At 40.9% G+C, this 27,373-nt stretch overlaps 1 protein-coding gene across 4 annotated transcripts; it reads left to right on the forward strand.

Moving 5' to 3' along the window:
• Nucleotides 1-1,069: 1,069 nt before the first annotated feature.
• LOC113404983 (DEP domain-containing protein 1A-like) lies at nt 1,070-18,488 on the forward strand. Of its 4 annotated transcripts, none has more exons than XM_026656020.2 (12): nt 1,070-1,159; nt 1,574-1,839; nt 2,456-2,606; nt 3,974-4,089; nt 4,507-4,637; nt 4,944-4,991; nt 7,751-7,891; nt 8,354-9,235; nt 9,972-10,144; nt 13,314-13,490; nt 13,795-13,980; nt 17,348-18,488. In XM_026656020.2, exons 1-12 carry the CDS (start codon nt 1,112-1,114, stop codon nt 17,489-17,491), a joined length of 2,463 nt encoding a protein of 820 aa, XP_026511805.1. In that variant the 5' UTR covers nt 1,070-1,111; the 3' UTR covers nt 17,492-18,488. The 4 variants fall into 4 exon arrangements, with proteins under 4 accessions (XP_026511805.1, XP_026511806.1, XP_026511808.1 ...); XM_026656021.2 differs by having other exon boundaries at nt 8,354-9,001; XM_026656023.2 differs by lacking the exon at nt 8,354-9,235.
• The last annotated feature ends 8,885 nt before the right edge of the window (nt 18,489-27,373 follow it).

A 27,373-nucleotide genomic window follows, 5' to 3' on the forward strand; every position in this document is an offset into this window, starting at 1 on the left:
AATATTGTAAGGGACATTAAATCTTATGCTTTGGGGCTTAAACCAATCTCCAATTCAGTGGTGCACAAACTTTTCCAGTCATGCCCCCCTTTACCATTAACAGAATGTGTCCATGTCCCCCGCACCCCATTACTGAACAGCCAAGGCTTCCTCAGCAGCAGAGCTTGGGCTGATGGAGGAGATAAGTGAGAATGTATGAGAGTAAACTCAGATCTGACATTTCAGTGTGGACTAAAATGTGCTGCTTCAATAGGGTGCAAGTTATTTGACCCCTTTTGGGTTCACAGCTAATTTATGACTGAAATGTCTGCCTGTACCTCACTCATTACCACTTAGAATTCTTCCCCCTGCATGTTGATGAGCCACAATGCAAATTCGTTTTTGCTGCCTTGTTTGTTTTTAGGGATGATTTTCACAAGACTGTACTGTGTTCCACAAGCAGAAAAAATCCTCCTGGGATTCTTCTTATGTCTTCTGTGTCATAATCAATACGATGTACGTGTTCAGGCTTTTCCTCTGCAACCTGGAGGACTAGCACCTTGAAAATAAAGCTGAGATACTCGTGTAATTCCCTGAATCCAGGAGTTAGGGCTTTAAATACCGAACCTTTTGAGGCTGGCAATAAAAGCACAAGAGTAGGCAACCCTGCAAATGTGCTTTCTAGAGCTGGCCCGTGAGTCGTGCCGTGCTGCTAGTGAGACACATGGCCACCGTGTTACAAACAGCGGGGGTGGAGCTGCACTGGGGATGGGGTGACCCCGCTGTGCCTGCGGGAGACGCTTTGGGCAGAGGGGCCGGTGACGCTGCCATAGAGCGAGAGCGAGAGCTCCGGGCCCAGGCATACCCAGCCCCACCCACCTGTTGTTCCATCCCAACGTGCGCAAGGCGCGCGCACCCACCTCTCCCGAGCCGCCTGGGGCTGCTTCCTGCTAAGTCACCTGATCGCGCTCTCTGTCACGTGGCCGCCTGGCTCCTCCAATCAGCGGCCCCGGTGCGCTCGGGCCGTCAATTCAAACAGTTAGACCACGACGGTTAGCAAGTGTCATCCTGCTGGGTGGTCGCTCCCCCCCGCCCCCATCCCCGGCCTGCGTACGGGGCCGCGGCGAGCAGCATGGAGAGCCGGCTGGTGACAGCGGGGCCCTACCGCGCCACCAAGCTGGTTAGAGGGGATGGGGGCTGCGGGTCAGCACACAGGGCCGGGGGGGGGACTCTGCCGATGGCGGGGGAAGGGTCTGTGGGGTGCCGGAGTGTGCGGTGCAAAGCGATTCCTGGTGGGGAGGGGGACTGGAGCCCCTGAGGCGACGGGGGAAGGCAGCAAGGAGCGAGGCGGGCCGGGGGACGAGCCCCTGAGGGGACGGGGGAAAGGCAGCAAGGAGCGATGCGGGACGGGGCCGAGCCCCTGAGGGGATGCGGGAAAGGCAGCAAGGAGCGATGCGGGCAGGTGTGGTGATGGGGGCCGGGGACTGGCTGGGAGGGATAGGGACCCGTGGTCTAAATGCGCTCAACGTTTTGCTTTAATCTTCTCTTCTCCCCCCCCCCCCCCCCCCCGTGCCCCGTTCCCGCTCCCTTGCAGTGGAATGAAGTTACTAAATACTTTCGAGCAGGGATGCCATTGAGGAAGCACAGGCAACGCTTCAGAAAACACGGGAATTGTTTTAGTGCCGTGGAAGCCGTGGACTGGCTTCACGAACTGCTAAGGAACAACAGGAATTTTGGTCCAGAAGTTAGTAGGCAACAAACAGTTCAGTTACTAAGAAAGTTTCTCAAGAATCATGTAATTGAGGATATAAAAGGAAGATGGGGATCAGAAAATCTAGATGACAACAACGACCTATTCAGGTGCTGTACGGGTGTACACCCATTGCTAAACTGTGAAAACTAACCAAGAGTACTCTGTAACGAGATCAACAGTTACTTTCTGTGGGGAAAGTAATTTTCAGTCAAAAGCAATACTGATTCACCAGGAAGTCTGCTTTTCCTCTACTCCTTCATTAATAATGCTGTTATGGGCTGCAGCCCAGCATTTCTGTAGCACTAAGTGCAAGGGGCCTGTCACCAACCCCACCCTGGCCCCAGAGCTTGCAAGGAGGATAGCATGCATAAGCATTCCTACATTGTGCTGTCTCCCTCCCGCACCAGTGCCTTCTATCTACAGCGTACAGAAGGTATAATCAGAGCAGAATCTGCTCCAAGGACTTAACTTGAAAGTTGAACTTCCCCCTACTGTCCTCCAATGAATTTGAGAGAAGGGAATGATATTTCAAAGCTAATTTGGAATTTTGCCTAATTTAAATTACATATATGTTGTAGAGGTGTTTTGTGTTTTCTTCTTTTTATCTTAAGCCTCTACCGAGTCTTATTGGAATCATCACTGGGCACTATATTTTTTGATGAAACTATGTTCTTATCTTTTAATATGTTCTGAATGCGTTTACATTTATCTTGTTAATTATAGATTCCCTTCAACCTCTCCAGTTAAAACTTTGCAAAGGAGGTCTCTATTGAAAGAGAACACAGAAAATATTCCAAAAGAGGAAGGAAGTCTCTTTAAACTACCACATTTCTCCAGGAGGACTCCTAAAAAACATGAATTACTTGATACCCTGGTAATAACTTGTGCTTCTTATCAATCATGTGTTCTTTTCAGCATTAGGAAAACAAAAATAATCACCTCCTTTAGTGGCTGTATCATCTACTTCTGTAGAATCTTCATCTCCAGTTGAAAAAATAAGCTAGCAGCTTCCTTTGGACTATTCTCAGTGAAGTACAACAGTATGAGAATGCAACAGAAAGACACAGCAGCCCTGGTAACAAAAAGCCTTTATGCTATATGTGGCTGCTTACAGCTTGGAGTGCAACCTAAGATCTTAAGAAACTTGAACGGTAGATGTTCAAAATACTGTTTGTATGAAAACCATCTTAATTGTAAACTTTTATGTGGACTTGCTGAAATCTGACAAATTGGAAATAGTGAAATTAAGTACACCTCTACCTCGATAAAACGCTGTCCTCGGGAGCCAAAAAATCTTACCGCGTTATAGGTGAAACCACGTTATATCGAACTTGCTTTGGTCCGCCGGAGTGCACAGCCCCGCCCACCCGGAGCACTGCTTTACCGCGTTATATCAGAATTCGTGTTATATCGGGTCACGTTATATTGGGGTAGAGGTGTATTTGTGGCTTTTAATTGTATGTAGTAGATTGAACTACACTGTACAGTACAAACTGAAATCTATATATACAAGCTCTTCTCTTACCTACAACTTTAGATTAACTATAGAGTAGTATTGGCTTACTCTTTTTTTTTCTCATTTAGTCACATAATAACAGAACTAAAAAAGATCACTTAATGCTCCTCCTCATTCCCCCCCAAAATATGTTTTATATATTTAAATATTTGATTCTTTTTTGTCAAATGATTAAGATTCTTCATAAATTCTTACAAACTATATATTTTAGGAACACTAAATCAGGATACATTACTTAGCTGGTAACTTGCCTAACTCTACAACCTTGAATGTAGCTGCCCAGTCATTATTTGTTTTATTCTTTTGCTAATTTTTTTGTGCTTCTGACTTTCTGAATTTAGGCCCCAGTCCTGCAAGCACTTACGCATGCATTCAATATTTAGGGCCTTGGTTTCCCTTTTCATTCTGCATTTCGTTACTTTTGCCTTTAAATTTCAAAATTATGGATTTTTTTTTTCTGTGGTGGACAGTAAACATTAGCAGTGGATGGAAAAGAGTTTTAGCCTTCTATATTAAATTGGGATAAGACCCATTCAGTGATAAGAGAGCTTAAATTATAAAAAAAAAAAATGAATGCGTTCTTTAATTTGGAATAAAGCCTTCTTTACAAGTGTATGTGAGTAGGTTTTTGTTTTTAAATAACATTTTACTGGAATTTTGAGTTTGGCTTTTGAGATGCTTCAGAGAGTCAACAAAATATAACACGTATGATTGCTTATTTGTAGGAGAACATAGAAAACACAAAAAGTGAAATAATGGAAGAGGACAAGGAAAACTTACACAGGAAGAAAATAAGTCAAGAGGATATAGAAGAAATTTGGCGAAACATAATTTTGATACAGTAAGTCAATAACAAACTGGAAATAGTTGGGGAGAGTGTGTGTATATATCTTTTCCTGCCAGTACATAGGGATTAGGCCATTTTAGCTTCAACATACTATCAGAGCAGAAGGTACATCCATGAGTACATGCTGTGTCAATAATCAATGATCTAAACAATTTATGAATTGCTTGCTTCTTGCTGTTGGCTCTTTCTGTTGGTTCAGACAGACCTTTCTATTGGTTCAGACAGACCTTTAGTCATCTGGCATAAAAACTTACCTCTGACTCTTGGAAGCATTGGTCTTGGACTAAGAACTTCGAGTTTAATAAGTTAAATTTTGAGTTTTTCCTTGTTGAAGAGGTCCTAAAGTAATTAGCTTGTGTTCACGTGCTGTCAAGACTTCTGAAACAACATTTGTTCTCTTCCACCTTACAGCTTGCAAACCATTTTAGGTCTACCCTCTCTGGAAGAAGTCTTGCACTCAGCCCAAGTAATTCCTCAATATGTCATGTACAACATGAGTAACACAAGTAAACATGGTGTTGTTGTTCTGCAAAACAAATCAGGTTTGGTTTTGTTTTTGACATTTGCTTCAAGTGCCAGTATTTAGTTATTGTCAAGTGGGAGATGACAGTAATTAACTATAGTAGTTCTTAAAACAGATTTGCTTAGAGTGATAAGCCTATTTTTCTTTCAAAATTAGAAAGTAGGGCAGGTGAGAATGTAATAAGTATAGTGATTTAAAAATCATTCTATGTATTCTTTTAAAACTAGTTAAATTTTATATATGATTCCTGTATTTAAAGTTTAACGTCAGGTGGCTAGTTTATATAGTGGCAGTTGCTGAACAATTTTCTTACTTTTTTTTGTAGAAGACCTCCCTCATTGGGTATTGTCAGCTATGAAGTGCCTTGCATACTGTAAGTTATACAAAAGTAGTCTTTAAAATTTCAGATATGAAGAAGCTTATTTTGGGGAGTGGAAATTCCAAAATGTTTGCTTATATGTGAGAGGTACTAGGCTCTTCTACACTGGATGCAAGTTCAACTATATCTAACAACCTGACATATTCAGAAGATATAACAGTAGGCTGCGTAAAACAGTTGTGTACAAAGGTGACCTGTAAGGAAGAAGAGGTAAAGATAATGAAGTTATGTGGTGTGCATTAAAGAGGAAAGAGATCCTATAGACCAATGTACTACTCGTAATCATTGAGTAGACTACCTAAATATCCTAGTGGCAGGTTGCTTTCTATGGATCCATGCATGAATCTCTCCCTACCCTTTCAGAAGGGGATGATCAGCTGGGGAGTTTAACTGAAGTGAGGGAAAGATGGCAACACTCCCCAACCAATTAGGGAATCTGCAGGAACATACAACGTAGAACTCTATTAATGTTATATGGAGCCCTGCTATGCTGGAAGACCTCCCTATCTCTTCTCACCATAAGGAGGGTTCCAAGTGGTAGCTACAGACTCCTGAGTCACTGGAAGAAGCTATGCTGGCAGGGAGCTGGGCAGAGATGAAACTTGAGTCTTCAGGCACAGTGCCTCTGTGTGGTTCCTTCTCAGATGTGGGATTTCAGGGACTAAACTACCTGCTTCTTGCACAGAACTGCCTGCTTCTCCCAGGCTGTGAAATAATTCAGAAAAAAATCTGAGCCAAACCTTGAAGAGTTTGCTAGTTTGGCCTGGCCCAGCCCATAATAGGCATCAAAAGTGCTCAAGATTTTTGGCATTTTTGATGCAAAATCTGTTCTCATTGCAGAAAGGAATATTCCATAGTTTCCACTCTAAAGAACTATCTTTATTAGCTACTATCCTTAATTGAAGGTGTGACAAACTTGCAGCACAGTCCTCTCCACTCTAGTATTTATATAGAAAAGAGGGAATGAAATGAAGAAGTGGAATATTTTCAAGACATAGGTATATGTTCCTATATTGTAGAATCAGGATAGCAAAATTAAGCGAATTCTCTTGAGAAATGAATGGGCGTCACTTCTATCTATGTAATGATCTGCACTGCATTTTTCAAGTTGTTGGCTTTGAACTGGATTAAAATAGCCTTTTAAAAAATAATGTAAAATTTAGCAAAAAGTTTATAAACTTAAAAAAAAAAATACTTTACACATGTGAAGTGGGCTAACAGAAATGACTTCACTTGGGCTTTTGGAATGTCAGTCTTTCACTTAAAAAAAAAAAACAACACACACACGCTTTATAAATGCTGATGAATGTATATGCATGACTGTGTTGAAAGTCTTGTATCCAGTTGAATTCTTCATCAGTTGTACAGTGTCTGATATGTAACTTTTTTTTGAGAGAGAGATTTTGGAAAGGTAGGGAAAACATGAGTTTGACCTCATTGAGCTTCCTGTAGAGCAGTTCTCCTCAAAGAAGCAGTTTGGGGCATGCAAAATTTAGAAATGTCATGTCTCCCAACTCAGTTTTCACCATTTCACATGTACTGTATCTGCACTGGTGCCTATGCCATTGTGTGGCTTTTTTGCTTCCTCTCTCTGCACAACCTCCAGCAAAGCTCCATAAGAAGCTGTGGTGGCATTGGCTGTGTCATTGCATGCATATATGTATCTCTCTAACTGTTCAGTAGCAGCTGCAGGAGGGGCCCATATGCAGCTAATAGAGCTTGGAGTTGAGTTTGCAGTGGGTGATTCACAGAAAGTGTCATTTCCCCCCATTGCATGCACAGCCCCTAAAAAGCCAAAGTCCATTTGTGAAGAAAACTGTAAAGGAAAATGGGGACAGGGCAGATGATGCTGCTTTGCTTCATCCTAGCCCATCTTTCTGTGGGGGTATGGTGGAGACCCATCTGCAGGGAAACTCTGGTTCCGTTTATTCTCTCCTTGTCCTCATCCATGCCCATAAATTGGTTAATTACATGGTTCATTGCCCACTTTTGAAGATGCTGTATTGGATGAAGAGCAAACCTGAAGTGCGCAGTTGTGATCATCCAGAGGGGGAGGGATATAGGTGAACAAAGTTTGCTGTTATTGCACCAGTTATGTAAGCTTTCAGTAGCGTGTGTGCACTTTAAAAAAAACAACCAAACACACACCTGTCCCCTAGCTAAAAACAAAAAAAAACTTTAGCAGCTGTATTAGTGAATTGAGCCCTAAGCATCTTGAATATGAAAAAATCTTAAATCTATTCTGAGTATCTGAAAATAAACTCCTAGGTGCCTGTAATTTTTGTTTTATTGCTTATGTGTATGTAATCTGTTTGGTTTGGGGTATTTTGGGTGTGTGTGTGGTAATTTTAACAGAAAAACTAAAATTAATTGCTTCTTTGGGCTCCTTTTTTAGGGGTGGGTGAGAAGCAGAAAGGGTTGAAGTAGTCAAATAAGGGACTTAGATACTTCAATATTAATAATTTAGACTATCTTCTAAAGTTGAGTGACAGCTTCTTGCTCATCTGTTGCTATATAAACAGTTTTATTCTGTTTCTGCATACTAGTTACACAAGGCTGAACTACTGGTCCAATGTTTGTATAAGTAGATGGCTGACATGACACTCCTTGAGAAATACTAGGCTGTCCGTACCATTCTTTCAGCTAATGTTGCAGAAGTTTTTTGTTGTGTGGTTTGGTGGTGGTTGTTTTTTTTTAAAGGTGATTATGAGAATAGTACTGTCGTGAGCCTTCTTTCCTCACCTTCTTTTTAGGGCCTAGAAGTAATGACATGAGCCAACCAACTTACATTGGTTTTGAACGGGATGTGTTCAGAACAGTCGCTGATTACTTTCTCAATCTACCTGAACCATTGCTTACTTTTGAATACTATGAACTGTTTGTGAATATTCTTGGTATGTATGACTTGAGAAATAACCTATTTTGTTAAGTGTAAAGTACAAATTTGGGTCTAGTGGGTTACACACATGTAATTGTGTGCAGAATTTGGCCCCCAATCTTTATGGCAGTATGAATTTGTGGGAGGCCACCAGTGCAGTAGTAGTTCTACATTACAATCTGAGTGAAAATACAACTACATTTTTGTGACAATAAATCTCAAATAGTGTAAACTAATCCTAGTCTTGGTTTTAAAAGCTAAATGTAAAGTTTTATTGTCCTTAGTCTTGCATGTATGGGCTGTTTGTTGCATGTCTTGTTTAATGCTTTTTTTTTTTTTTAGCTACAACTAACAATGTGGACTATATTAATGTCTTATATTTGTTGACTGTTCTGTTTTACTTAGCTACTTCAGTTCGTTCTTATCTTGTTCACTTTCACACCACTTGCATCTTAACTTGTATTTCATTTTCTGATAGTTGTGTGTGGCTACATCACAATTCCAAATAGACCCAGTGGAAAACACTGTATCCAAGATGAGGCGTGTGACCCACAGCCTTCAAAAACTCTGCACTTGAACTCTTTCAAGTCAACTGAATGTCTTCTACTAAGTTTACTTCGAAAAGAGACTGAAAAACAAGAGGAAGAATCTGAGTCTTCTGGAAATATTTCCCAAAATGAACGTACTCTTCAAAAAGAATGTGCTAAAAAATTACAGCACTATAACTTGGCATGTAAACGAGCCAGTGCTCATGATCTAAGAGGAGGAAGCTGTAAAAATCTGTCAGGTTTAAGGAATGAACAGGCCCTGTCTCTCAAACTTAGGGCAAGGTGCTATTCTTTGGAACAAATTGCAGCTACTACCTCAAGTTTTTGTAATGAAATGGGATCAAACTCTCTCTATCAATCTGACATTAACATAATATCAGGCAAAAATAAGGAAAACCCACTACTACATTCTGGGTACAAAGCAGAATTGCTGTTGGATCTTGGATCAGATAGCACTGGGCAGAAAGAACTGTGTGGTTCCAGGAGAGTGTCTGCATCAACAGTTCACGACCAAGAGCTATGTAATGGGAATCGCAAATCTAAGCAACTCTGCACGTCTCAGAGTTTACTTGGAAGCAGTAAGTCCAGAAATTGCAGTGGCATCAACACACCAGTTGCTGAAATCACAGTAAAACCATATGCAATAGTTCATCTTGGACAGAGGAAGTCAAGTACTACCAGTGTGGTTACTATAGTAGAAAATGAGCCTAGGGATTCTGATATCACAGTCAATAAAAGACTCTGCAAAAGTGCAGTAGAACTTTCAGAAAACTCTTTCACTCCAGCTTCCTTTATGTTGACTGGCACGCAAAGTAAGATTGCTCTCCAAAGCATGTGGTATTGGCTTACTGTGTTGACTAACTGTCTCTGCTTTCCTACTTTCTTTGGCCCCATTATTGGATTTTTAAATAGCAAAATCTGTACTTCATGGTTTGTTTAAAGAATATTCTAATGGCTATGAAGTTAAGTAACTTAACTAATTATATTAAATACAAGCTTTTGTATCTTCCATAATACATGCTCGTGGGTAGTATCCTCTCTTCCCCAAATAGTGATGTCTAAGCAATTCACCATATTTTGCTCTTTGTTCAAGTAAGTACTATTTCTTGTGATACAAACATCTGAGAAAAAGGGAGGAATCAGCATAGATTTCCCTGCTTCTAAGTGATGTCTCTTCACGTTCTTTGAAACTGGATGCTGAATGAAGTTTCTAGGTGTCTTTAGATGCCTGGAAATTGGCCAAACAATATATAATAGAATAACAGAAAATACTCAACACTAATGTGCAGAAATAGCTTCAGTTATATTCCTCAGCTAGTCTTGACCTGCGTCAATAATATGTGTCAGAACAAAATGAGATTAACTGGGGGTGAAGACCATGCAAAAAATGTTGAAATAACTGATCCCTTTTTATGTTAGAGCAGACTGTGCTATAAAGTGGCTGCTGTCTTAACTGAATAAAATGAAATTGCTGATATTGAGGTACCACTGTCCTTCATATTGTTTCAAAACTTAATTACAGCTGTTTTTATAATTATTAACTTTTAGATCTTCTCCGGCCTCATTTAGAAAGAGTTGCTATTGAAGCACTACAGATATGCTGTTTGTTGCTTCCTCCACCAAATCGTAGAAAGCTTCAACTCCTAATGCGTATGATCTCTCGAATCAGCCAAAATGTTGATATGCCTCGACTTCATGATGCAATGGGCACGAGGTCTCTGGTAAGACACCTTTTTCTAAGAGTATGGATAACTTTATTCAATAGCATAAAAATAATGCTTAAATCTGAGAAAAGCAAGAATATTCAATATTAACAGAGGAACTTAGTCTTTGTCTCACTAATTCTAGTATGTAACACAAATATGTCACTCCTGGTATACTTGTGAAAATCTGTATCAAAGTAAACTCTCTTGTTTAACTCCATCTGAACATATTCTAAATAGATTTTTGGGGAAACTTTTTTATTTGAACAGCCTTTATTAACTTTTTAAAAGAACAGAAAAGATTCAGTATTCTTTTTGCTTCAATGATTCCTTCTACACCTCACTGTCAATAACTAAATTGATATTGTGAATTAAATTCCTACAAAACCTTGTAAGTATTTTTTAATTGACTCTCTGTTTTAACTGATATGAACACAAAACTTATTTTGCTTTCCTGTAACTTAAAAGGTCTAATGGATATGTTTTGAAAAATAGTTTTTGGCTAAAACTCTTGCAGTGTGTCTACTTGAGGTAGTTTATTTTTGTTTTGTCCAGTATGGAGTGAATTTCCATAGCCGAGCGTTAGCATAGCCTTTTTATTATATAAATGTTATGTCAGGACTCTAGCTATTGTACACCGATGCCACTAGATGTTAAAATTAAAGAATGGACCTAACTGTAGGGTTTACATTTTGAACTCTAGTAGGTCCAATGCCAGAAAGGAAACAGAAGTGAGTCTGTTAAAGGCTTAAAGCTGTAAGGACTGAATTTAAGCTTGCAGTGGAAAGAATAGAGGTATTTACAGTTGTTAGAATGACATCAAACCTTTGTTTAGTTCTCTTACCATACTACCTACAGTTATTTAAAAACACATTAAACAAATACTGATTAAAGAATGTTAATTAAAAATGGGAAACAAGAAATGAGTAAATACTTGTCAGTTATTGCAAGTGATGTAACAGAGGTTCTGACCATTTATGCCATCTTGAACTCTCTTTTTTGTATAAGAGACAAGGGTGTTAGCCAGTGAGTTTTCCTACATAAACTGGAAGGATGGTGAAGAACTTAGTATGGTTTGGTTGAGGTATGGAACTAGAACAGTGGTTCCAAACTGGGGTTCGTGAACCCCTGGGGATTCGCAAAATGTTACAGGGGGTTCTCAGGAAAAAATTCCCTAATGGTGGACAGAGCTGTCCCTAGGGACACCGGGCAGCACAAGGCCAGGAGCCCCTGGACTTCCAAAAGCTAGGCAGATCAATGCAAGCATATCTATCACACTGAGGAGATTTAAACTTCAAGACTCCTTATAAGAAATGGAAAGGGAGGTGGATATTTTTTGCTGTTTTTAAAATTAAATAGGCCGCCAGTATTGTTTTCTAAATTATTATGAAAAACAAGTTTAAGCTTTGTTGTAATGTGTGTTGTTTGCCTGGACTGCTCAAGACCTGAATGCTTGTGTAGGAGGAATTCTTTGAGTTGGCTTCTTAAATACCTTCATGCTGTTTCACATCTGATACTCCTTGATGAAACATAGGAGCCTTGTCTTATAACAGGCTTATTCAAAGTGATACAAGCTACGAAAGTGAGATCTTGGAAGAGTGTTGCTGTTTTCATAATGTAATAAAAATACAGTAATGATAAATAATAATTAATAATAAATAGTGTGTAATAAGCATGTCATAAAAATTTTATATTTCCAAGATCACTGCTTTTATAATTTATACTCAGGTAAAGGAGAAAATCCCTGGAAATATTCATTTTTAAGGGGGGGTTGCAAAACTTGACATTTTAGTGAAAGGGGTTCACAGGTTGTTAAAGTTTGAGAACCACTGAACTAGAAGCTAGGCAGATCTGAGTTGTATTCCCAAATCAGTGTATACAGCCCTTACTACAGTGGGGCCTTTATCACTGATTGGGGCCTCTAGATCCTGCCACAACACAGTCTGTAATGATTCTGGGGAATTCATAAATATTATTAATAAAGTGATTTGAGATCTGCAAAGGGAAGACGGTGTATAAGTGCAAATTATGTGTTGTTTGGCTTTTTTTTAAGGAGAGCACTTCCCCTAACTTCAACTGAATATTGTTCACTTCTTACTTAAACTATTGCTGTTTTGTTCAGCAACTGCCACATTTCATCCCAAAGATGACTATTTCATAGACAAACTTATTCCTATTGTATTTTGTAAAGCACTTGGGATCCACTAATACATTTGGGTGAAATGTGCCAAATAAATACTAGTTCATTATTCATTTAGCGCTGTTGGTATTCCTCTGCTACCTTAAGCAGAGGGGAGTTAAATTTGGAAGAACCTAGTGGGCAGGTGAGGAATAGAAATATCAACTCTGTGGCATTTTAGCCTCTAGATCAGTGGTTCTCAACCTGTTTACCATTGTGGGCCACATATGCAGCTCTCTATATGTTATTTGGGCTGCATCCACACTATATATACTATCTATATGGCCCTGAGGATGTTACATGGGCCACAGCTGTGTGCTGATTGGGCCAGGGGTTGAGAACCACTTCTCTAAATCCTGCAGTATTAACTCCCTCTGAGTCTCCTCTTCTGCTGCTACTCTGCAAAACCAGGAGATGTTTCCATGGGGAAAAGTAACCCTGATAGCTATTTCAAGGTGTGTCGCTTTTCCTACATAGCAGAGAATGTGAATGTGAATGCAGTTTTCTTGTACTCTTCTTCCTGGTTAAATTTTTTTGAATTTGAAACTCAAAACTGTAAGCTCTAGTTAATCATAAAACTAGAATTATACTCTGTTCTTATACAAGCATCACTTTGTTTCAAATGGGGGAAAATGGCAGATTTCCTCCTTGCTCCATTAATATATGTCAATAGTGCAGGAAAGTGAGGTACACCTCTACCTCGATATAACGCTGTCCTCGGGAGCCAAAAAGTCTTACTGCGTTGTAGGTGAAACCATGTTATATCAAACTTGCTTCGATCCACCAGAGTGCGCAGCCAGCCCCCCCCCCCCCCCCCCCCCCCCCGCCCCAGAGTACTGCTTTACCGTGTTATATCCGAATTTGTGTTATATTGGGTCGCGTTATATCGGGGTAGAGGTGTACTTTGATGCAAATCTGTAGCAGGGAATGCAGTATGGAACTGCAAGGAGAAGGAAAAGAATCCAAATGCCATAGTTGTACATACTAACAACCTGTTAAAACTTCTAGATGATACAGACTTTTTCTCGATGTGTGTTATGCTGTGCAGAAGAAGTGGACCTTGATGAGCTACTTGCCACAAGATTAGTTTCATTTCTAATGGATCACCAGCAGGACATTTTTAAAGTTCCAACTTACCTACAGGTTGCAGTGCAAGATCATATAGAATCTCTAAAGACAGCTCAGGTGGGTCCTGTGACAAAAAGTTGAAACCTCTTTGCTAATTGCTGTTTATGAATTGTAGGGTATTAAACTACTACTGTCAGTTTAAAAAACAACTATATTCCATTCCTTTTTTTTTTAAAAGTACAAACTTTCATGCAACTAGCTTTACAATTATAGATAGGTTTTTCACTTTTTTTAGCAATTTAACTTTTTAAAACTTGCATTTAATTTACAATGTAACTGAATGCCAGTGAGGCAATAACTTTGCAACCAAACAAGATCCTTCAAGCATGTGTAGACTTTTTTGTTGCCCTTCTTGTTTCAGTTCCAGTATCCAGGGGAAGAAATCAGTGCTATTTTGCCAACTTATTCATATTGTAAGCGGATAACTCCTCAGGAGTTCGATGAACAAAAATTTTCTACCTCTCAAGCTGCAGTTGCAGAACTCTTGGAGAACATTATCAGGGACAAAAGCTTGTCTCTGAAAGACAAAAAGAAAAAGCTAAAACGGGTAAGAAAAGAAATGGGCTATTCTGTTTTTTTGGGTTTTTTTTGGTGGGACTTTGGTTTTGGGTTTTTTTTTTTTAGAACACTCAGTTGTAGTTTGCAAGATGGTTTTTAAAAATTCATAAAGGTGGAGGAGAGAATTAGTTATCTAATTACTAGATCCTGGCACATCAGCAAACTCTTTAAAAATGAATTCTAGTCTGATAGCAAAAAGAATTGGGTACAGCCATCTGGATGAGTACTTGTCATGATGGCAACTTCTGATCCTGTTTTGAAGGGGGCTTGGTCTCCACTATAAGAATTCATGTTGGTTAGCAACAATGTTTTTCAAACTAAGTACAATTTAAGAGTAAAACACAAATCTTTTTTTTTCAAAGCCCTCTGCATTAAATACCAACTCTGTGGTAGGAATTAGAGTTATTTCTTGTGATATACTAAATGCACCAGGTTTCTTGCTTAATTTTTGAGCCAGGATCTTCACTAGGTAAAACTCTGATGTAAAGGGCACAAAAATAAAAATAAGTAGTTTTGGTTAAATTTTAAGACCAGATTATTTGGAATGAGAAGCCCTCTTCTGACCAAGTAACTGGTACTTTCTAACATACTGATAGAGTTCTGAACAACTTACATATTGCTTCAGGTTATCTGATATTTCTAAATTCTACTAATCTGCTGTCTAATAGTCAAACTAAAAGCTCAACAACTTTGGCAGGACTTAATGCTGGAGGATTTTTTTCTCTTGCAGAAAACCCTTGGCAAATATCTCTGATCAGTGAATAGTGTACTTGTCCCAGAATTTACTAAGCACATCTTGTGACCCAAACACAGCTCCACAAAAGCTGCTTTTAAATTTTCAAGTTGCCCCCTTTTCCCTCTTCCCCTCCCCCAGCCTCCACAAAAAGAATGATTTTGTAGGACTTGAAATGTTTCTTAAACTTGGTCACAAACCAAAAGGCTGGGCCTCCATTTTTTTTTTTTAATTAATTGAAACCGGCTATATGAAATAAATAGTACCAGCATTGGTAGAGTAAACCTTTTGACTACCCCCAAATTTCTTTGTGGAGACGGGAGGGAATTCCCCATGCACCCCTTGCCTTTCAGCCCTGCAAGGATCAGGCTACAGCCTCTGCAGAGTAAGGAGTGTAGAGAGAGCTCTAGCTGTACAGCTGCTTCCTGTGGGGGGGGGGGAGGGCTTTGATCTTGGGGCTCACTGCATTTGCTCTAAACTGGCCCTGTATGCATGTGTATTTTTGGACAAAAATGCTCTGGTGTTGTGATATTGAAATGCACAAGTTTGCCTCAGTAGCTCAAGCTGAGGCCTAGGTCTAGCAGAAAGCCACACAGATAAAAGTACAGTGCTCATCTGCACAACCACAGCACACTAATTGCTAAATAAAATTACTGTGCTGGAATAGTCAGTGAATGTTGTGCCTTCATTATACCTGAAGGCAACCAGAAAAGTGCATATTGCTTCTCTGGCATTTTCTGGCACACTGCAGTGCGTGCAATGACTTTTTGTTTGAAACTGAAAGGTTGGGGGCAGGGGTTTATGAATATTGTTTGGTTTTGGTGTACCACTTCCAACAAGCACATGCACCACATTCTGGGAACTTCTCATATAAAGTCAATTAATTTGTAAGACTGCTTGAGGCCATGAGAATATGTAAGAATTAGTAGTTTTACTCTCTGCGCTTGAGGCAGACACTACATACTTTCCTGAAATGATAACCCTGTGGAGCATGTTGGCTTTTTTGTTGTTGTGGGGTTTTTTTAATCCATATTTCCTTTAGGAGTAGGTCCAATTATTTCTGCCATCCACCCCAAGCCTATAAACCAGGGTGCCAAAGGCAACCTATGGCACGGGTGCCAAAGGCGGCACGCGAGCTGATTTTCAGTGGCACTCACACTGCCCGGGTCCTGGCCACTGGTCTGGGGGGCTGTGCATCTTAATTTAATTTTAAATGAAGCTTCTTAAACATTTTAAAAACCTTATTTACTTTACATACAACAATAGTTTAGTTATATATTACAGACTTATAGAAAGAGACCTTCTAAAAACGTTAAAATGTATTACTGGTACGCGAAACCTTAAATTAGAGTGAATAAATGAAAACTCGGCACACCACTTCTGAAAGGTTGCCGGCCCCTGCTATAAACTGTGCTGTCATTTTGAAAAAGCTGACTTCAGCAGCAGAAAGTTTTTGATCTGTTGAATAAAGTTCATATACCACTTCCCTCTTCCTGACCACTGCACCAAAAAATAGAAGAGATAATAGGAAAGCAGCTTGGTTTCAGAAACCCATTTTTGATGTGATATTCCATATCTACAGAGCTGTAGATATTCCAAGCTGCTTTCCTATTATCTCTTCTATTTTTTGGTGCAGTGGTTGGGAAGATATCTACAGATATGGAAAACAGGATGAGTAGGAAGCTTTCCCAGTACCATCAAAATTTGCATAATTTAAACTTTAATGCAAAAAACTAAATTTCTATTGTTATGGTCATAAAAGATTCCAAATGAGAACAGAGTGTGTGCCAATGCAAGATTGTCTTCCTTTGTCTGCAGATAGCTAGCTCCAGTTTTGCTATGCTGCAGAAGGGTGAAAGCTGACTGGAATGTTCAGAACTTTGTGGATGGTGCAAACTGATAAGCATGATGTGTATGTCACTGCTGTTTGACAAAGTCAGGAACAACAGCAGAGACTAACATTTAAAATGGAGAGATGGGTGTAGTTCTGCATAAGGGTAACTGGCATTGGTTGAGTACAGGATAGAGGACTGCTTGCTCTTACCTCCATCTCCAACACAGTAGCCAGTAGACCATGGAGTGGGAGTGGGAAAGAAAGAGAATGTACTTCTTTTTTGTGTGAGAGAGAGAGAGACTTCAAAATTATCAGAGTCGGATCTGAAAGATAAAACCCATGAACAAGGTTCAAGCATGCCATCCCGATAGGTATTCTAGCACCTCTTTCCCAGCAGCTGTTGGAGGCAGAAAGAGAAGGAAAAGAGGATACTTAGCACTAGAGCGGAACTAAAGAGTTAAGCCATGCTATATTATAGAAAAGAAAATGTAGAGTAAAGCCTTGAAGGGAAGTAAGGCCTCACAAAACAAAATAGGGAGTACTATACACTTTTAAACAATGCATTAAATAGAAATGGGATAATATTACAGTTGAATGCAGTACAAAATAGTTATTTTCCTGTAGGGCAGGGGCCAGGGGTTTGGTAGGATATCACAGCAAAGATATTTTTCATCCTGGCTAGCAGGCTTACTCCCCAGACTAATAGGTGACTAATCAGGTTGTTATATTTTTCAAGCTCTCTGTATCTTCTTTTAAGTAGTTTTTTATAATTACTCTTTTGTTTTTTAGTTTCAGAAGGAATATCCACTGATCTACCAGAACAGATTTCCAACTACAGAAAGTGAAGCAATATTATTTGAAAACAAACCAACAATTAAGCAACCAATGCTTAGCCTGAAAAAACCTAAGTTTCGTAGTGTAAGATACTATTAGGTATTCAACTATACCTCTTGAATCTATTTATCTGATAGGTATATGCATAATCTAGTGAAGGACACTTACTATGAAAATCTGATATTTACTTTGTGGAGGGGGAGAGAGATGTGCACATGCACACTTTATGTTGAAAGGTGCCAAAGTATCTTTCTTCTGAAGATCACTTTTCACTTATCAAATCTTGAAATGAAATAAATATTTAATGTTTACAAGTTACCCAACACATACAAACAAATATTGAGTTGTATGTGTTGAATCTCAGAAGTAGAAAGAAATGTGAAAAGAAACATGAAGTTATTAGTAACCAAAAAATGTCTGTGTGTTATTACTACAGTCTGGGAAACTAATGGTATACGTATTGTTGTAACTTTTGTGTTAAATCTGTTTTGGAAATGATGCTATTTAAATTGTAGTTTTGGTTTTTAATCATTTCTTGTGTACTGTATAAAAGCTCTGGTTGGCTACTCCGTATAGTGTGTACTTGCAACAAAACATTACCTTTTTGGATTGAGAAAGGTGACATCCGGGCCCCACTGACTTCAGTAGGGCTAGAAATTCACCGTAGGTTAGGAATTAATCTGTTTATCCAACTTCAAACTCGTATATACTTTTCATTTGCACTCATTTGTAAATCATTAAAATCATCTTAACTTTTTAATATATTTATACATGTTAAAACTATTATACTTGATTTTATATGTATTTCTAATTTTTGATGGAAAGCTGATCTCAAATACATGGATAACTGACCTGATATTCTGCTCGAACAAAATAAGTAAGAGGGGAGGATGATATATGCCAATTTGGTTCAGTGTAGGTATATAGGTATTGTATATTAGGCTTCAGTGTTTTATTTATAACACTGCTGAGCTGGCTTTTACAAGACTTTTGGAAAATGTCCGTATTGTTCCCTCTCTTAAACATCATGGGTGATATTATGGCCCTAATGAAGGCAATGGGAGTTTTCCTGTTGACTTGGTGGCTAGGATTTCATCCCTTATCTTCAGTAGGATTTTAAATCTCTGTGCAATAAATTTCACATCTTGAAAGTAGTTTTTTTTCCAGGTATTTCCATATACTATGTTATCATTTGTGTACTATTTTTGTTGTTGTTGTTGCCAGGGTTTTTTGTGGGTGGGTTTGGTTTTTGTCTTTTAAATTCAGGACAACTTGTGCATATGTAGAATGTAGGGGGCTTTTGTTGAGAGGGCGGGTTTGTTTTATCCATTCAGTTTTATGGATCACTTATTTGTGTATTGTATTTAAGCACTTTTATGTATTGTTAAAGGTATAAGTTAGATGTAAATGGTCACTGTTAGTTATGCTGGTGATTTAATGTAGTTAAATCACAGTTTATTATCTATTTAATGCAGAAGACTTGTCATATTGTTAAATTCTTTTGCACACTGTACATGCATATTAAGCCATACCGAAACTAAACTTTGATTGTAGGGAGCACGTGTTTTTGTGTGTGTGGTTTTTAAACTCTGGATTTGTAGATAATCTTTTTGGATGAAGTCCTGGCCCTATTGTAGTCAATGAGAATTATACCATTAATTTCAGCAGGACCAAGATTTCACCCTTTAACAATCCAGATCCAGCCCCTAAATTCAAACATGTGGAACTGTAAACATGTGAGTAGCCCTACAAGGGGATTACTCTTTGTAAGTGTTTGTAGAATTGGGCTTGCAGCTTGTACATAAGTAGCTGCACTACAGCTGTAAAACAACAACCAGCTAAATTATTTAGAATCTTAGTGAGCTGCAAAAGGTGGGATGAAGGAGGGAGGGGGTTTGTACCATTCTTTATGCATTTATAAAAGCATAGCCTGAAAGTCATTTTGCCCACCCCTCAAAAAACAAAAAAATCCTGATTGTTTTCTTACAGTAGAAATGCGGGTCTTGTCTGCCTTGGACTTATGGGAGATGGTAGAATTAGTGAAACTGATAGAAGAAGGGAATGGATTTTCTTTTAGGGTGGTTTGAAACGTAGTGTTTGTTAATGCCTTTATACAGCATATAGTAGTAAAAAAGCACAAACCTTCTTCCCTTTCCCTATGCAAGTCACCTTTAAAGATTCCGAATCAATAGCTATACACTGTGAAATACATCAGAAGTATTATAATATCACCTGTGAAAGATAAGAATTTGTATCCAACAACAATTAGCATACATGGTGACGGAGGGATCATGAGATTCATGGACAATGTTGCTTGAAAGCTGGAAGAGTGACTTATGTAATGGAATATTCATTTTGATACCTGTCTGTTTTAGTCTTTTGTGGGAAATCTATGGGATGGGAGAGTTTATATTACCATGTCATCTGAACTTGCTCAGAACAGGATGGGATGATGTGGAAGTAAAAGTGCATGGAGGTTAAAAACATTGCTCCATTGCTGCCAACCGTGTGGCTGCATCAGTGGTCAAGGTGAGGTATGTGTGGAGTTTAGTGATGAGCCAGGCTGAGTGCATTTAGGCTTAATTCTTGTTTAATGCATTTGGAGATACTTGGAGGGAATGTAACTAAAGTGTAAAGCATAATTAGTCTTCAAGTAGTAGTCCATAAGGACACAAGAATGACCATACTGGGTCAGACCAATGGTCTATCTATCCCAGTACCCTATCTGCTGACAGTGGCCCACGCCGTATGCTTCAGAGGGAATGAACAGAACAGGGTAATTACTGAGTGAGCCATCTCCCATCATCTGGTCCCAGCTTCTGGCAGTCAGAGGCTTAGGGATATCTAGAGTATGGGGTAACAACCTTGACCATCTTGGCTAATATCCATCGATGGACCTGTCCTCCATGAACTTATCTAATTCTTTCTGAACCCAGTTTAGTCTTCACAACATCCCCAGCAACAAGTTCCACAGGTTGAGTGTGCATTGTGTGAAGAAGTACTTCCTTATGTTTGTTTTCAACCTGTTGTCTATTAATTTTATCTGGTGACCCCTGCTTCTTGTTTTATGTAAAGGAGTAAATAATCATTTTCTTCACATCATTCATGATTCTATAGACCTCTATCCTATCCCTCACCCCATAGTTGTTTCTCTTCCAACCTGAACAGTCCCAGTCTTTTTAATCTCTCCTCATGTGGAAGGCTGTTCCATACCCCTAATCATTTTTGTTGCCCTCCTCTGTACCTTTTCCAATTTGAATATCTTTTTTTGAGAAGGGGTGACCAGATCTGCACACACTATTCAAGGTGTGGGTGTACTATTGATTTATATAGTGGTATTATGATAGTTTCTGTCTTATTATCTATCCCTTTCCTAATGGTTCTTAACATTTGTTAGCTTTTTTGACTGCCGCTGCACATTGAGCAGATGTTTTCAGAGAACTATCCACAATGACTCCAAGATTTCTTTCTTGAGCGGTAACAGCTAATTTAGTATTTTGTATATATAGTTGGGATTGTTTTCCAATGTGCATTACTTTGCATTTATCAACATTGAATTTAATCTGCAATTTTGTTGCCCAGTCCCTCAGTTTTGTGAGATCCCTTTGTAACTCTTCGCAATCTGCTTTGGACTTAACTATCTTGAGTAGTTTTTGTATCGTCTGCAAACTTTGCCACCTTACTGTTTATGCGTTTTTCCAGATCACTTATGAATATGTTGAACAGCACTGGTCCCAGTTCTGTTCCTGGAAGACCCCACTATTTACCTCTCTCCACTGTGAAAACTGACCATTTCTACCTTTTTGTTTCCTGTCTTTTAACCAGTTACTGATGCATGAGTGTACCTTCTCTCTTGTCCTATGACTGCTGCACTCCATGTGCCTTCAGCCAATTAAGTCAGCATTCCTAGTGGCCATAACATCAGCCAGGAGAATAGAAGAGATTCAGGCCCTCCTATGCTATCTTTCTGAAGGACAAAGTCACTCTTAGGCCTCATCCAAAGTTTTTTGCCTAACAGTCTGATTTTTCACATTAACCAGTGTTTTCACCTGCTGGTCTCTGTTCCCCAAACTTCATTCTTCACCAGCCGAAGCAAAACTTCACACACGGGTTGTGGTTAGAGAGTTCTGTTATTTAGCCAGGATGAAATTGATTAGCTCCTAACCAAGACTGTTGCATTTGTGAAATAAGTGAGGACCACCAGTATCCTCACAGAGATTATCTAAATGGATCTCCAACTGTATATGTACCTGCTATGTGTTAGCAAAAAAAGGAATCTCTGTGGACATATCAGGTCTCATTCAACTTCAGCCCAGGCAGCCTCCACTGACATTTTGAACAGTTTCCCTCTGACTGAAATATGTAAGGCAGTGCCATTGAGTTCAGTCCATACTTTTTTCTCACTGTGCCTTGGTACAGGCCTCTAGATCAGATGCAAGCTTTAGAAGGGTGATCCTTCAAAAGATATTTACACAGGACTCCTTTAACTGCTTCCGAGCATGGAATACTGCCTGCTAATCACTGAGAGTAAAATCTATGTGGACAATGTCTCAAAGAAAAGAGAACGGGTAACTAACTTTATAGTAACTGTGGTTGTAGTTCTTTGAGATGTGCTGTCCATACAGATTTGACGACACACCCTCAGTCCCCATTCTGCCATTCAGAGTCGTTATTGGTGAAGAAAATAAGAGGTGGTTTAGGCCACCCTGACCCTTATAACCTCTGCTATGGTGATTGTGAGGGCCCCCAGAGTGCAGCCCCAAAGGACACTGCTATTAAAAAAAATCCAATTTCATGTACAATTTCACGTGCATTAAGAGAAGAATCTATGCAGACAACACATCTTGAAGAAAAAACAGTTACTAACCTTTCTGTAACTGTTGTTCTTTGAGATGTTTTGCACATATCCATTCCAATGTAGGTGTGTGTGTGTGTGCTCTGAGCACAGGCGCTGGAAATTTTTCCTTCAGTGATACCAGTCAGGGTGGCTTTGATGCCCTCTGGTGCCATGCACTCAGCGCTGGTATAAAGAATCCAGCCAATCCCACGCCTCCTCAGTTCCTTCTTTCCAGCCAACTCCAAATGAGTTGTAGAATGGACATGTGCAACACATCTCAAAGAACAATAGTTTTGGAAAGTAATTGTTGTTTTTTCTGAGTGATTGCACATGTCCATTCAAATGTAGGTGACTCCCAAGTAATTGCATAGGAGGTGGGATTGGGGTTCACGGACATGCTGACTGTAAAACAACTCAACTGAAACTGGCATCATCTCTAGCTTATTGAGTAATGGCGTAACAAGTAGAGAATGTACACACTAATGACCAAGTTGCCACTCTGCAAATGTCCTGAATGGGGACCTGAGCCAGGAGTGCAGTTGATGATGATTGCGCTCTCATGGGGTGGGCAGTCAGGATAGCTGGTGGCGGAATACCCGTCTGCTCATAACATGTACGAATGGACGATGTGATCCATGACAAAAGTCTCTGAGCAGAGATAGGGAGATCTTTCATCCTTTCTGCAATACTACAAAGAGTTGGGTGGATCTACGCAATGGTTTGATCTGCTCTATGTAGAATGCTAGGACATGTCTAACATCCAGAGTGTGAAAACATTGCTCCTCCGTACTCACGTGTGGCTTTGGGTAGAAAACAGGTAGGAAGATTGCCTGATTACTATGAAACTGGGAAACCACCTTTGGGAGGAAGCTTGGGGGAGGACGCAACAGCATCTTATCCTTAAAGAAAACCATGTATGGAGGCTCTGATATGAGGGCGTGGATCCCCGAGACTCTTCTGGCTGAAGTAATGGCCACTAAGAAAGCCACCTTCCAGGAAAGGTACAACAAGGGACACGTTGCCAACTGCTCAAATGGGGGACATGTATGTTTTGATAAGATCTGGGTTAAGTCCCATGGAGGGACAGGTTTCCGTACTTGGGGGTATAGTCTTTCCAGGTCCTTGAGGAAATGGATGGACATCTCGTGTGAAAAAACGGACCGGCTTTTCACTGGGGAGTGAAATGCTGAATCGCGGCAAGGTGGACCTTAACTTAAGGTAATTGCTAAATCTTGCTGTTTCAGGCGTAGCAAATAGTCAAGAATGTCCTGCAGAGATGACTGAGTGGGTGAGACTCTGTGCTGGGAGGCCTATATGGAGAACTGCTTCCATTTTGAGAGTTACATAGCCCTGGTGGAGGGCTTCCTGCTCCTAACAGGACCTGGCAAACCTGCTCCAAGCAAGCCAGCTCTCTGGGATTTAGCCATGGAGCTTCCAGACAGTGAGATGGAGGGAGCTGAGGTTCGGGTGGAGCAGATGACCGTGGTCCTGGGAGATCAGGTCCAGATGCAGAGGGAGCGAAATTGGAGCAGTCATGTAAAGGCCTAGCAGTGTGGTGAACCAGTGCTGACCCGGCCAAGCTGGGGCTGAGAATGACCCTCACCAGTCCCATTTGATTTTTAGCAGAATCTTCTGCACGAGCGGGATGGGGGGGAAGCAAAGAACAGGTGACCTGTCCACGGGAGCAAGAGAAAGCATCCGTGAGTGAACCTGAGCTATGGTTTTGGGGGAAGCAAAACTGGTGACACTTCCTGTTAGACCTGTTTGCAATCAGGCACATCTGGGGAGTCCCCACCATTGGAAAATGTCCCTCGTGATGTCTGGGCAAAGGGACCACTTGCGGTGATTGAAGAAAGATCTGCTGAGGTGATCTGCCAGTTTGTTCTGCGCGCCCAGAAGGTGAGAAGCCTTGAGGTGAATTGAGTGGGCTATGAAAAACTCCCATAAGAGGATGCTTCCTGACACGGGGGAGGGAAGGGGGCGTGAGTCTCCTCCCTGCCTGTTGAGGTGGGACATGGCTGCAGTGTTATCCATAGGCACCAGCATGCTCCTGCCCGAAACGTGAGGCAGGAATGCTTGACAGGCCAGGCGAACTGCCCTGATCTATGATGTTGATGTGTAGCGAGGGCTCTTCTGGAGACCACAGGCTTGGAAGTCTGAGGGGCCCTAGGTGAGCTCTCCAGCCTAGTGCTGACGTGTCTGAGACCAGGGATATCGACGGATGGGGCCATGAGAAGGAAACGCCTGTGCAAACCGTCAGTGGGTCCAGCCACCAATTGAGGGAGGTGAGAACCGGGGAAGGTATCGTGAAGACTGAGTCCAGATGGTAACAGTTTGGCAAAATACACTGAGGCCAGCCATGTCTAAAGGGGCTTGAGGTGTAACCTGGTGTGCTGCACCACATACGTGCAAGAGGCCATGTGACCCAAGAGCCTCAGACAAGAATGGGCTGCTGTGGGTGGTCCCTTAGGTACTAACAGGGACATGATCATCTGAAACTGACCTTCTGAGAGGAAGATTCTGACCTGGGTGGAGGTGAGTGTGACAGTTTGGATCACAGAAACCCCCTTTGGGCTTGCTACCTGATGTGCCGAGACTGCCTCTGAGCCCATTTTCCCAGGCAGCTTGGGACTTCAGTGCCCGCCTAGTTTGAGCCAGACACGCTAGCTTGCTACAAACATAGACCCAGGTCTGAACAACATCCCCCAAAAGCTGCAGGCTTAACTGAAAACAGCTTAAGACGTGTTCCTGTCTCCAACACTCAGATGCCCAGCTCCCAATGGGGTCCAAACCCCAAATAAATCCATTTTACCCTGTATAAAGCTTATATAGGATAAACTCATAAATTGTTTGCCCTCTATAACACTGATAGAGAGATATGCACACCTGTTTTCCCCCTTCCCCCCAGGTATTAATACTTACTCAGAGTTAATTAATAAGTAAAAAGTGATTTTATTAAATACAAAAAGTAGGATTTAAGTGGTTCCAAGTAATAACAGACAGAACAAAGTGTTTACCAAGCAAAATAAAATAAAACACGCAAGTCTAAACCTAATACAGTAAGAAAACTGAATACAGATAAAATCTCACCCTCAGATGTTTCAATAAGCTTCTATCACAGACTGGACGCGTTCCTAGTCTGGGCACAATCCTTTCCCCTGGTATAGCCCTTGTTCCAGCTCAGGTGGTAGCTAGGGGATTTCTCATGATTGCAGCCCCCTTTGTCCTGTTCCACCCCCTTATATAGCTGTGGCACAAGGCAGGAATCTTTTGTCTCTCTGGGTCCCCATCCCTCCTTCTAAATGGAAAAGCACCAGGTTTAAGATGGATATCAGTATCAGGTGACATAGTCACATGTCCTGTGAGACCCCAAGCCTTCATTCCTCCCAGCCTGACTCACAGGAAGGCCTGCAAGCAAACAGAGACATCCACAGTCAATTGTCCTGGTTGATGGGAGCCATCAAGATTCCAAACCACCATTAATGGCCCACACTTTGCATAATTACAATAGGCCCTCAGTTATATTGCATATTTCTAGTTTCAGATACAAGAATGATACATACATACAAATAGGATGAACACACTCAGTAGATTATAAGCTTTGTAATGATACCTTACAGGAGACCTTTTGCATGAAGCATATTCCAGTTACATTATATTCACACTCATTAGCATATTTTCATAAAATCATAGAGAGTGCAACATCACAGTGAGCACCATTCCAATAATCTCTATCCTCTGTACCAGAATGAGGGTAGACTTCTGTGCATTTATGAGCAGGCCTAAGACCTGGAGCATCGACTGAATGAGGTGGAGGCTGGACTCTATCTGAGCCATGGACTGGTCTCTGACTAGCCAGTCCTCCAGATACGGGTAGACTTGCACTCCCTGGCTCTTCAGGAAGGCCGCCACTACCACCATGCATTTTGTGAACACCCACGGGACTGCTGAAAGTCCAAACAGGAGTACAGCAAATTGGCAATGCATCTGGTTCACAATGAACCTGAGGAACCTTCTGTGGCCTTGGAAGATGGAAATGTGAAAGTAAGTGTCCTTTAAATTGAGGGCAGCATACCAGTCCCCGGGATCTAGGGAGGGAATAATGGAAGGCAGGGACACTGTGCAAAACTTTAGTTTTTTGAGGTAGCCATTGAGCAGGCGTAAGTCTAGAATACATCTGAGACCAGCCTTGGACTCTGAAATTAGAAAATAGTGAGATAAAACCCCTTCCCTCTTAAATCTCTGGATCCTCTTCCATGGCTCCCACCCAGAAGAGAGTTTTCACCTCCTGGACTAGATAGGGCTCTGAAGAGAGATGGGGAGGGAGGGAGGTTGGGATGGTAGCAGTAAATTGGAGGGTATACCCCACTTGCACTGTGTTTAGCACCACGCCGCGAAGAAGAGTGACAGGCAGTCTGAAAATAAAGGGGAAACAGGATCTGGAAACATGGGAACTGGTACAATGTCCTTGAACGTCCCATCAAAAGGCCTACTTAGAACTCCCTGGGTGTCTGGGCAGGGCAGGCATTGATGCCAAGTTAGAGGCGGGTGGTGGTCTATATTTAAAACATCTGTTCCAATGCCTCTGCAGGTCTTGATGGGATGGCAGGGTGGAGAATTGGGTGAACTGCTGAGGCTGAAATGCTTCCTCGAAGTTTATGGGATATATATCCCCAGGCACTTGAGGGTCGCTCTGGAGTCCTTCAGCTCATGGAGCTTAGCGTCAGTCTGCTCCGAAAAGGGTGAAGTTCCCTCGAAGGGGAGGTCCTGAAGTGTTTGCTGGACCTCATATGGGAGACCGGAGGATTGAAACCATGAACTCATGATTGAAACTCATGGCTACTGTAGAGGTCAGGGACCTGGCCACCAAATCCACCGCATCCAGGACAGCTTGCAAAGAAGGCCTGGCTATCAACTTCCCCTCCTCTACCAGTGAGGAGAACTCCTGACTGGTCTCTTAGGGAAGTGAGTCCTTAAATTTCAACATGGTGTCCCACATGTTGAAATCATATCTGCCCAGAAGCACCTGCTGGTTAGTGATACTAAGCTTCAGCCTCCCGGTAGAGTAAACCTTTCTACCAAAAAGGTCCAGTTTCTTGGAGTCTTTTGCTTTAGGAGTCGCTTCCCTGCAAATCCTGCCTCTC

This window comes from Terrapene carolina, unplaced genomic scaffold (assembly GCF_002925995.2).
Source record: "Terrapene carolina triunguis isolate 2854851 unplaced genomic scaffold, T_m_triunguis-2.0 Scaffold211, whole genome shotgun sequence".
NCBI lineage: Eukaryota > Metazoa > Chordata > Testudines > Emydidae > Terrapene > Terrapene triunguis.